This window comes from Centruroides sculpturatus, unplaced genomic scaffold (assembly GCF_000671375.1).
Source record: "Centruroides sculpturatus isolate CEXI.00-Female unplaced genomic scaffold, Cexi_2.0 scaffold295, whole genome shotgun sequence".
In the NCBI taxonomy this organism is placed as follows: domain Eukaryota; kingdom Metazoa; phylum Arthropoda; class Arachnida; order Scorpiones; family Buthidae; genus Centruroides; species Centruroides sculpturatus.
In genome coordinates this window covers 698980-712222 of record NW_019384603.1, presented here as the reverse complement: position 1 = coordinate 712222, position 13243 = coordinate 698980, and the positions used below count along the sequence as shown (strand labels likewise).

The 13243-nt window shown below is 32.1% G+C and overlaps 1 protein-coding gene across 1 annotated transcript; it reads left to right on the top strand.

Moving 5' to 3' along the window:
* Positions 1 to 38: 38 nt before the first annotated feature.
* LOC111625109 (zinc finger protein 62 homolog) lies at positions 39 to 11879 on the top strand. Its single transcript, XM_023368142.1, has 8 exons — positions 39 to 442; positions 1132 to 1320; positions 3430 to 3801; positions 5840 to 6117; positions 6372 to 6697; positions 8582 to 8819; positions 10096 to 10521; positions 11069 to 11879. The coding sequence occupies exons 1-8, from the start codon at positions 109 to 111 to the stop codon at positions 11780 to 11782; spliced, it is 2877 nt and encodes a 958-aa protein (XP_023223910.1). The 5' UTR covers positions 39 to 108; the 3' UTR covers positions 11783 to 11879.
* Positions 11880 to 13243: the final 1364 nt, after the last annotated feature.

Here is a 13243-nt window from a genome sequence, read left to right as displayed (position 1 = left end):
ATGTAATTAATTTCAAAAGCTTTTTGTTAATATTTTCATATTTATTTAGAAATTTTTCTAAAATAGGTAAACGTTATAGCCAATAAAACTTAAAAGAATCAGTTCACAATGGAGTCAGAAGAAATAAATTCTTTACAAAGTGGTTTGGAAGAATCTAAACCTCTAAATGCCAACATGATGATTATAGATTCTTCGACTATCAAGCAAGCAGTCTCTCAAGTCGATATAAATTTGGAAAATGCAATAGAGAGAAATTGCATGGTGGAAACTACCGACGGCTCGCTTCCGATAACGTTAGTCGTTTCCGAATCTCCTATTTTAGAACATATTAATGAAAATGTAAATTTAGGAGATAGTTCTCAAGAAGGATCGGTTATTTCGGCAGTCAACATGCAAGATGGCGAATCTACTGCCCAGTTTTTTATCGAACATATTGCAGCAGGTAAAGTTTCTTTTATATATTTTAATTTTATGATATACAGTGTGATCTGACATATGTGCATCCATGCTGTGGTCGGATTTTTGAAAATCACAAACGGGTAGAAAATAAAAACCGGAAATATATTGTGTAAATCCAAGTTCACAGTGGCGTATGAACTAATGTGAAGTAGGTATAAACTGCCTGTTTATGCTCTTTCGACAATAATTCGACCGGCTTGTTAGGAGTTTGAAATGTCTCGGCCTTTACCAAACTTGGGTTCATTTGGCCAATCAAGTTTTTCCTCAAATTTGGTGATTATACATTCCAACCAATCATATTCTAACTTTGTATCGTGTTGTACGATGCAAACATTTTGCTTCGGTTAGTGTTTGTGTTGTTTACTTATAATAGTACATACGACAGTGTGAACCTAGCTTATTTGTGAAAAAACAAATCATGCATAAATTAATTTTTGGTTTATGTAGTTAATGCAGATTCTTTACATGTCGATATTGTTGACAAAATAACTGTAATGGCTTAGTCTGCCCAGCATACATAATCTGTGATATACTTGCAACAAAATAAAAGTACATTTTGTCCTGTTGGGCTTTGCTGCATAAATTTCTAGTTATAAATAATCCAGTCATAATTTATATTACTGACATATAGTTTATATTACTTAATTTTATTAAATTATTTGAAATTTATAGATGGTTCTCAATTGCAAACATCAGAAAGTGAAACAATCCAGATTGGCGTCAATACTACAGCAAATAACAATGAGGATGGCGTACCAATCCTTTTACATATGACAGAAGATACAAACGAGGACCATCAAACAAATCTGCATATTTCTGAAGCTGATGGCAGCGAAAGCATTTCGGTAACAACTAATGCAGGTAAGCATTTTATCGCCACTATATTACTTTTGTCATTGTAAGACGTACAATGTACTAAATATCCATGTTGCAACTTGACAATATCGTGAGGGAGTAAATTTATTTGTACTGATCAAATGAAAATTTATCTGTTAGGAATAGATTTGGAAAGTTGATGATGCCTGACAGACTCATCATGTACTATTGATTTATATACAGGACCTTCCAAAAAAGAATGTTGCCATTTTAATTATTGTAGTTATGTTAATTATTATCCAAGAACATTGTGATGCGTATTAATTAAAACATTGCAAAACTAGTCAAGTTTCACATTTGCCCATTACAATTTCTCAATGTGTGCATCTCATCACATGGCATCCATCTGACCAATACTCAAATTCTTCCCATGCTTGCTCAGCACATTCTTTGTCACTCCTCCCATAGCAGCCATAATTCTATGGGTTCTGCAACTCTTACGGATTATTCATATGTGCACAATGATGAATGTTCCTTCTTTGTTGCACCGTTGCTAATTTCATTTATGGTGCTTGCTAGAAGTAGCAGTCACCAAGACATTTGAATGCAGATGGGAGACAAAACTCAGATGGTTACTGTATCAACTGGTGTATATTGTCTGTTTCTTGGATAATAATTAATATTGCTACCGTTTTAAATTACTGCAATTTTAATTTTAAGTCCCTGTGTATTTAGAGTTTCAAATGTTATCCATTAAGTCTCTAGCAAATAAATGTTCAAAATTTATGTTTTATTATGATCATAATTTATGTGGGAGTTATACTCTGCAAGTGTGTGCATAAAAAAAAATTCAGTGTGTTAGTACAGTAGGCAGGATGTAACATAATTTTAACACAATAATAAATATTTAGGTATCTAAACATAGAAAGGGTACAGATGGCTATGAATTTTTCAGCCCCGTTATAATTTTATGGGGCCTCCGTCATATGTGCAGTTCATCATTAAGTGGTGCAAAGCTATAATAAAAATAATCTAAACTTGTAGATTGTTTTTATTACAGCTATTCACCATGTTAGTCGAGTACTCAACTAACATTAACAGTTTAATTTGCAAAACTGTGACAACTTAGATTAAGTGTTATTTACTAATCAGTGAAAACAGTTAAAATAATGATGTCAGATTTGCTCTGAGCACTCCATTGATGANAAAAAAAAACTTGGAGGGTCAAATTTGACACAATTCCAATACTTTTCCGTTTTATATACATAACAAGTTGGGAAGTAAAAAAGGAGTTGGTGGATTTTTTGATGACTCTGGCTAAAACACCAAAACTCCATGACTCCGACTCCACATCCCTGATAGAAATGCAACTATGAATGAGGAAGTTGAGACTTTATCAGAGCCATATCTATAGGAGTAAAAAAAATTCACAGTAACTGATTGTCTACACATGATCTGTGGGAGATGTAGTCCTCTCCGAAAATCAGCCTATCTGGAATTTTGAAGTCCTTTTAAAATACTTTAATAATTAATTAGTAATTAATCTGACTAGAGGTAGGCAGATACTTCTAGTCGGATTATTAAAGTATCCCAATAATTTTGGCACGTTTGTTTGGCTTAACCTGATTTTAATTAATTAAGAGTTGTTTATATTTAAAAGTAAAAAAAAAAATGCAAAACTATTCTTCAAAACAATGCTAAAAATCAACTGTTTTCTACTTTACTAGAAATGGCTAAATGCTTGCAGAAAATGAGAAATTCTGTTGCACCGACTCCTCCTAAGATGCAACCAGAGTCTCGCTGTGTGCTTCGTTAATCCTATCACAAAAATTTTGGAGGCAATTATCTCGCCAAGGGTTGCATTAGAATTGCGTTCATTTTGACTTTTTTACTCCTGTGAGCATTGTCTAGAAACCTGATAAGGTCCCAACTGCTTCATTTAGAATGTATTTGTACCAAAAAATGATTATTAAATTATTTTAATTATTTTTAATTAATAATTTGTCATTTTTCTTTAAGTTATTGTAAAAGCAATTTAGTGTTGACAACTAAAGGTTTCCTTATAAATTGAATCTATGATACTGTTATACTTTTCTAGCATGTATGAATTTGTATTACTTGGAAAAATTGAAAATCGATTGTTTTTATTACCAGATGCGGGGGATATGCCAGCTACGATGTACACAATACATCTAACTGAAGATCCACCTCCAGACGGCATCGTCTCCGACGAGCAAGGAACTTTAACTGCTTCCAATTCGGATTTAGCAGTTGGCGATTCGTCTTTGGTTCATCTGGAAAACGTATCGCTGACGGAAGAAACCAATCTTCATTTTCTCGCCACAAGTACTAGATTAGAAGATTTTATGGATGTTGTAACAACGTATAAATGTAAATTTTGTAGATTTTGTTGTGCTTGGAAGTCCGGTTTAATGTCTCATATTAGAAGTTGCCATTTAGATGCTAGTCAAAATATCGCATCTACCATTCAAGAAAGCAATTCTTTGCAACAAATAACAAATATAGGTAAGAGGTACCAAAAAATATTTTATTGTCATGGCATGTAAAAACTTAATGTATATTTTTTTGTTTAATATAAAGTATAATCAATTGAATTTTGTTATATAACAAGAAAAACTTAATATCTTAAAAGAAATTTATGTTTATAGGAAAGTATTTGAAATTAAAATAAATTATGATTTTTAGTACTTATCCTTTATATAGGATGTCTCATAAATCTGAAACCATAGGAATTGTGTCAGTCTTTGTTTTATTCTTTTATATATAAAGCTTGGTGTTGAGTAAGAACATTGATGACGGGGATGTATAGTTGGCAAAGAGTTTAACGGGATGCACCCGGACCGTGGTACTTGATTGGCAGAAAGTCTGGCTGCAGCTTTTAGACTCTTTGCAGACTTCTTGCTGACTGTGGGTTCCCATCATCGGCATTCGTTCTCCTTACTCTTCATTGTGCTTTAACCGTAAAACAATAAGCAAAGATCAGCGTAACTTATGTGTCTTACGAGGTAACTCGTATTTTACATCTATCTTTAATACTTGTAATGATTACAAGCATGCAACTTGTTATTTTTTTGGAAGCTTGGTCTCGGATCAAACACAAGGCAATAAGAAAGCTGTCATTGGAACATAAATTGCTTGAGTTAAGATTTAAATTAGCTATTACACAGTGTTTTCTTTTGTTCTGAAATCTGTACATTAATAATGAAGAATTTATTATTTTCATATTGATAATTATTTGCTTAAAGTGAACATAATTTAACGATACATGCTAAATTAAAAATGTTCTGTGATCTTGCAACATGCTAAAATCTTATACTATAGAAATACTGTGACCTAAATTTAATGGATAAAAAGTTTGTCCTAAAGGAAAAATATAAAACTTTTTTTTGTACTTGTGAATAGAACATGCTAAAGGGTTGCGTCAATGAATCAGTTAGCATAAATTACTTCATTATAATAATAATTTTATTCATACTTATAAGGTATAACATTTTAATACATTATGTACATTGTAAGTTTGTCGTTAATGTTTTCAAAATATGTTCGATTTAATGGAGTTTTACTAATAGTGGACACCTCTTTACCCAGTTAGTCTGTTAAATCAAATTCCTATGTATTAGCTTATAACTCCATTATACAGGAAGCTCTGTAGGTTTTAAGTGGTGGGTTTTAAGTGGTCTTTTCATTTTTTTTCTTTCATATTTAATTTTGTTATCAATTAAAAACTTTTTAAATGTAATTTTTACCTTCTTTGTTTAAACTGATATTTAATGTAATAAATTACAGGATTTTTAGAATTTGTAATCAAACTTTAAGGCTCATTTTAGTCTGTCAATTATTGAGATCACTTATTGGTTGTTATAGTGTAGTTTGATTGAAAAAAATGAAATTTAAATGAAAGATTTAAGCTTATCACTCTAGGAGAAATGGGATTAAATCCAGAGGTTTTAAAGACGCCAGGAATTTTTTTGGGAGTGGGTTGTCTTAGACATGTCTGGCTCCATTTCTCATCACTCAGCTGCATTATAAATCTTTTCTAATAATAAATACTTATAACTTTATATTTGTGAATGCTCGATGGACTATGACCGAGCAGTTAAGATGGCAGCCTACCACTTGACTTGGCATCGGATCTGCGCAGGTCGAAAAATCCCAGGAATTTTTCGGGGTGCGGTCTCTCCGGATATGTCGGGCCCTGTCCCTCCCCATTCAGCTGTTTTGTTCTGGGTCTGGTCAAAACCATAAAGGGTTTGCTAAAAAAAAAAAGGGGGGCTGATTGGTGTCCACAAGATGGAAGGAGTTAAAATGAATCATTAATGCTGACATTTCATGAGGATATTCTAATTTAGTTGATAAATAAATTATAATATCTGTATATATATCTTAATATATAATATGTATCTTAGTAATTAGATTAAACTAGCACACAACTCATATATAATTTTAAATTTAGTAAATTTGAAAATTTAACAATATATATATTTGTAGTTATATATATATGTGTAGTTAAACTTTCAAATATATATATTTGTGAATTATTTAGAATCTAAAGATAAAAACGAAGCCAGAACAAATGCATTTATTGAAGAAAATAAAACTGAAGTACCAAAAGAGTTCGATGGCGAGACCGAAAATGCATCGTCTTCGAGTCAATTGAATTCTGATTCTAAGTTAGACATGGAATGTAGCAACGATATTAGCGATTCTGGTACGTCTCAAGTAACCGCAGCTTTTCCCGTTCAAGAGCAGCATATATACCTGTGTGGTCAGTGCAGTCGAGGTTTTGTTTCGTTGGAAGGATGTCGAAAACACATTAATAAAGTAAGTAATTGAATTTTTCTATCGACTTGTAAGACTTGTTTGTCAACTTTATACAAATACTATTTTTATTTTACATCTAACATTTAAAAAATTTCAGTTTTTTACAGTAAATTACAGTAACTTTAATGGTAACAATCAATTGTATTTTCGTATAAAGCCAAAACTTAGTTTAACATTTTAATTTAACTGTTGAACAAATTATAATTTTATTTTATTTGTAATGATTTTAATATATTCAATTTTTCTAATTTTAGGATCACAATTTAAAGTTGCCTGCTAATAATAAATCTACTGGCATGAAACGCAGAGGAAGACCCCGAACTAAACTGTTGTTAAACAACTCTACGTCTTTCCTTCAAGATGAAAATGAAGACGATGACGAAGAGGACGAAGACGAAACATTAGGAAACGAGATGGATGGCAATAATTATATAGAAAACGGGCAAGATGAATCCGACGAAAGGATGGAAAGCTCCGGAAAAAGAAGAGTCCGTCCGCCTCGGGCTTTAGAAGAAGACTATTATTTCGGTCAGAAGAAAAGGCGGGTTCGAAAGAAGAGCACAAAAGATAGAACTTATAGGTAGGATTATATATTTTTAAAGTAAGATTAACGAGAACTTTAAAGTTTATAATTATTGAAATGTAAATCATGACTAATACATTTCAGATAATTTTTAAAATTTACTCCAATCACTTCTGTTAGATGAAACAGCTAATGAAAATAGTCTTTGACTTTCTCTTATTAATAGTCTTTATGTACTTGTAATAGTGATTATCTGTTAGACATATTAGGAAACTGTCTAAATTTTAAGAAAAACATAAAAATAATACACTATCAAATAGAGACAGTATACTGTAGTGTCAGTTAATTGGGGCAGGACATTTTTGAATAACCTCTTCTTCCTCCTCCTTCCGTGTCTTCCTCTTCAAATAACCATTCATATTTGTTAAGGAAAGAAAAAGTAGGTACCTCAAATAAAATTAAAATATTATTGAAACATCTGTGGAAGCTGGAAACTAGATAACTAATAATTACCTAGGACTTTAACACTTCATCCAGAACTTTAACACCTCTTCAGCAGCTCTCCTCAGATATACGAGCAGAGGAAAAAATAATTTTTAACAAGCTTGCAAAAGTTCGACGACAACTCCAACATTGTTAAATGCATTAAAATTTTCATTGAAATTTTTTTCTGCTCGCATATCTGGATAGGGTCACTGAAGAGGATAAAAACATTTATATTTTTAAGAAATTAACTGCTGGAAGAAGTGTTAAAGTGCTAGGTAATTATTAAAAACAAGCAGTAGACTATTTCTTCACTATTTCTATCATTCATACATATTAAATTTCTATTCCTTAATCTTTTTCTTACTATTCTACTAGAATTAAAAGTAATATTTTTACTAATAAATTAGTTTTTCATTGCAATCTACAATTTACTGATGAAACTTTTGAATTCAAAGTAAAAAATACATAATAATAAAATGAATAATTATGAGATAGATCAATAGTTGGCCTGTAGAATATCTGTGTGTAATTTCTGGAATTTTTACTCTTTGAAGTTGATTTTGGTTAAACATTTTTTCATATAATTGATACACTATTGTATGTCAAAAAAATGTGTGTAGACACTTTGATAATTTCCAAATTCAAACATGTTTGGCTCACACAAAACAAACAATCTAATTTGAGTACCAAGAATTAACACCTTGCTCTATTGTCAGAAATTCTAATCAGATTACAGTAACAGGTACAAACTTAGAGGTAAAAAGAATTATTTTGTTGTCTGGCTTTTTCAGGAAATTTAATACAATAATTAATCGTTTACTTTGATCTCTGTAGGCTAATTATCAATTTGTTTTCAAATACTCTGTACTGGTTAGTTACTAATTACTCCATACAAGGTATATTGGCAGCACTGTTTTACTTTTTTCTTATTATTTTCGCAAATTACATTTATTGCTTGTTCGTGAACTCGATTATCAGAAAATCATTCATTTCTTGTAAGTTCTCAATTCTTAAATGTATTTGATTCTGTTCCTGGTTAATTTTAATATCAGACTAATATTAACGAAGATCGTGTCTCTGTATGTCCCCTTGTCATGTGATTCTTGTTTCTCTGAAAAAGTTCAAAATCATTTTTGAATACATCTTGTCATGCTCTGCAGTGACTGTATTTGGAAGCAATTTTACATACTTGTCTACATGCAAAATCTTAATTTTCCTCTTTATTTGAGTTAAGTTGCATTCTTTGTTCCCAAAAACCTTTTCTGTTTCCACATTAGATAAGTTTTGTTTACAGCATGTAGTAAAATTTAACATAGAAAATCACTCTGTTCTGAAGAATTTTTCTGTTTATTCAGGTTCGGTTTTAGACAGATTTTACTGTATTTAATTTTAGATTGTTTATATCTGTTTATCTCATGTTATTCTCTTATCTACTGTTTCCTGTGTATCTTTCAGATGTAATGAGAAAGGATGCGGATATAGTTTTACCTCTGAAGCTAATCTGCAATATCACGGTAGAAGTCACGTGTCTGATGATAAGCCGTTTTGTTGTCCTGAATGCGACGAGAAAGCTGATCATTGGCGTGGTTTAGCCATGCATCTTTGGAAGATTCACAGTATTGATATGGATTTGCACACTTGTCCCATTTGCGGCTATAAAACGTACAGTCTCTTTAAACTGGATAATCATAAAGTAAGCTAGTTATTGTTATTTTTGATATGAATTACAAAAACTTAGTAGTACACTGTTACATAGCTGCCATCAATTGTAATTATTGCCAATTAACTTCAGACTTCACCAGAGAGAGATGGGCAATGATATTATGAGTCTTGTCTGAGAAATCATGATTACCCGATTTGATTCAAACTCTGATTATTCATGGTGCAGTTGCTATGTAACTAACAATATGGCCATTTAGCTGATTTCTATATAGGAAGATTATTTATAAAATTAAACTACAGTAAGCATATACTACAGGCCTAGTGTGGTACTAAATTACCAAGCATTTTTGTACTTTTGCAAAATTTAAATAGTTATATGCAATCCAAACATTGCTGCATATTTTGTACCAGTGCACATGTGGCCACCAGCAGCCGAGTGGATAAAACCACTGGACGCTGGTCATGCACCTTGCCACCAGATTGGCCACATGGAGTTTTCCAGGTTTTCTTCACATTTGTAATACCTTAATAGGGGCCAATAAGTAGAAAGTCCTTCCGGGAGGCACTTCCCTGTGTAGATAGTCTACATGTCGCATTATTATAACAAAATAAAGTAAAACCAGTATACACATTGTATGCTTTTGATTCATTTATGCACTCTCTTTAATCAGTCTGAAAGATGATACAATGCATGATTATACTGTGTTAAGATTAATTGAAAACCTTGCAAAAATGTTAACGAACATGTTATTGACAAGATTAACATTGACTAAAATTCATGGGCATATAATAATTATTTGATGGATTTACTGTATTCATCACAAGTTATTTAGTGCATCATATATCAAAACAATTTCTGATTTATGGAATGTTAGTATACCAGATTATAGGCTAGTTTTTCAGAGAATGTCAGGTTACTAGATGGATTATTAGGCGCCAATTTAATGAATGTCTATTGAATATGTTTGATAAATAAAATTAAATGTTAAGATAATTCAGATGATAATTACCATGTGGGTGATGTAAGATTGTGTTTATGTGGGTGCTCTAGCTGATTGGATCCATTTACCTGATAGGATATGGTATGGTAAAAAATGGCTGAGATGTGATGCTAGTAACATCACATGCTCTCATGCTGATGATGACTGTTGAATGGAATCATAACCTGCTATTTTACTCTTATTTTTTATTATTTTGTAATTAATTTAATTATTTGGTGACTAATTAAATTAATTTGTAGTAAATTGCAATATAAATCTATTGCAATTAGTGCTTAATATTTATAATTAAACTGTTTTTTTATGCAGAGAATACACAGTGAAGATAGAGAATTCATATGCACTACCTGTGGAAAAGGTTTCAAACAATTGAGTCAATTACGTAACCACAATGTAATTCATTTGGACAGAAAAAATATGCCAGAAAAGCGATGGTACAGCGAGCAAGAATGTGACATTTGCCATCGGACGTTTTCAGATTCTAAATGTTTAAGGAAACACCAACAGGCCGTTCACAATAAATTAAAACCTTATTCATGCACATATTGTGGGCATATGAGTGCCAGGAAGGCCATGTTACAGTTGCACATGCGCCAGCATACAGGTGAGAAACCTTTTATGTGCGAACATTGTGAGTACAGAACGGGAGACCATAATTCGTTGCGTCGTCATCGCATGAGGCATACCGGTACTAAGCCGTACAAATGTCCTCACTGCCCCTATGCATGCATCCAGGTACGTATAATTTTGCAGAGTGGAATCTACATAATTTATTAAAATAATTTTTAACCCTCATAGCATAAACTTCAAAATGATAAATAATTTTTGCCAAATGATTGCTGGTTACATTGGGCTATAATAATACTACTATTAATAATTAAATTTCAAGTAATATGTTTATGTTTGGATAAATTATTTATTTTTATAAACCTCATAAAAATATTTACTTGAAAATGTCTAATATCTGATTCAACATGTATTTTAACAATGTTTAGTAAATAATGGTAATCAAAAAGCCTAGTATCTTTAAAATTTCAAGTATACTTTTCTTTATGAAAAACATGAATTATTCTATTAATATTTATTCTGAAAATATTTTGTGTGTGTTAAGTTACTTTAATATAAAAATTCTAGTTCAAATTTTATAAAAATGAAATAAATTTAAATCACAAATTACCATCATGCATTATATCTATTTAATGATAAAGCAACATCTATTTTAAGTAGGATTTCTTAAACAGTTNAATTTATTAAAATAATTTTTAAAATTTTTATCATACAGGCAATATCTTATAAAATGCACTTGAAAAATAAACATCCAGGAATGGAAGGTTTGTATGCCTGTGCGCTGTGTACTTTCCGATCGGTAAGTAAAGACAATTACATTAACCATATGTCAGACCATAAACGAGGAGCAATTCCCACAACATCTACATCCAGTTTCCATTTGAGTACCACAACTGGTAATCAGCATTCGGTTCTGATGGACGAAGATAGTAATGGACAACAAGAGATTCAAGAACCGGCTCAGTTGCACGTTACCGAAGGAACATTACAGCAGTTAGAAGGAATTTTACCAGGAAATTTTAGTGCTGCACAACTTATCTATAGTTGTCTCAGTGCTCTTAATCACGAGGGTGGTACCGTCAACTTGCCGGCAGGTGTGACCTCCACCACTACTGCAGGTGATGGCACGCAGACTATAACCATTCAACTTCCTGCTCCGACTACTCAGGAAATGGCAGAACACGAACAATTTTATCTGACCATTCAACAACAGGACGGTTCTAATCCTACCACCATCATCTCACCCAGTGTTGAGGTAGGAAACGTGCAGACTGTTGACGACTCTTCCGAGAAAATTTTGCAGCCCATAACTATTTCGGAAGAAAAACACGCTCTAGATTTTGTGGAGGCGAGTGATTCGACACCGCCCACCATTGTCTCTCTACCCGCTCAGTCAGAATCAACTTCGAGTTTGCTGCAAGAAGTCTAATCTGTATTTAATCAAATGTTCAGTCTGATTGTCTGCATTGTACAGAAAGATTTAGTATTTACATTAAAGACAATTCTTTGTTTCTGTTCATATGAAATTGGCCTTTTATTATTTGCAAACTAATTTATTATTTTATGCAAGTAACATTACAGTAAATTACCATTCAGTGAAATTATGCTTTTGTTATAGAAAATGGACTAGTAAAAGTACTGATACTTTGTGTGAAATCTGATATTGAGTGGATTCGCATCTAAGTTGTGAATTGAAAAGTTCACAACTTAGATGCTTAGAAAATTCTGTAGAAAAAATATTGAGATTTTGTTTCCTTAGAGTGTACAGGATGCATATTAAAATTCTTATACATTGATTTGAGAGTGACACACAGTAATGAATGCATCACGAAGACATAGAAAATGAGAAATATACATATAATAAATAAACACAAGAAATGAATGAGAACACATGAATTATCACATGAAATACACATTTTATCATCTGTGCTCAACATCTATGTTAGCATTTAACACTTTCTATCCACACTATTCATATATTCAGGGTGCCCTTTCATACTAAATCAGTCACATTTTATAACTTTGTAATTGATTTTTGTGTCACGTGTCGTTTTTGAGATAGGAGCACAGACTTGAATTTTACCAGTAGTGGCACCGCAAGCAATCTTGTCTCAGCACATAGCTACAATTACAGCAATGTGACTATCTGTGTTTGTTGGGTAAACGAATGTGTAAGGACTTTCCTATGCACTCTGTATTTTCACACATTTGTCTTTTGATAATTTTCATGCAATTAATAGATTGCTATTTAATTATTTATCATGTTATCTTTCATCTTTAGTTATGCAGGTTATACGAAGCAGTCTACACACAATTGTAGGTATATTAAACCCATTATAACTGCATTGCCTAAATTGCTTTAGAACAGTGTTTTTCAACCTGTGGGTCGCGACCTCCAGGGGGGTCGTGAAGTCTTACACGGGGGGTCGCGGGTAAAAGAAAAAGACAAGTGTTTGTAGGTCCTACACTACATTAAAAAAAACTACAATTTCAGCGAGAAGGCTGTACCTGTTTATTATACAGTACAATCGGTTTTTTGATCGACATTCAGGTCTCAATGATGGGTGTAGTCAGAGATGGCCCGAATGGGTATGGGCCACCGCAGAAAATGATAGCCGTAAAAAGTGTTGAGCTGACTTGCAAAAAGAAGTAATAAGTAGAAAAGTAGAAGTTGGAAATTCTCATCCTATAAAAAAAAGCTTCAACAGCATCCCGAGCCCAATGTTATAATGAAAAGGAAGTTTCATACGTTATGTGTCTTAAGTTATTGTCGATTCTTCTCAAATTCTTGTTTTAATCAACAATAATTTTTCTCAACAGAAAGAAAATTAAATACATAGTTTTTAAAATCACTGATATAGTTTTAATATGGCCCTAGCGAACAGGTAAA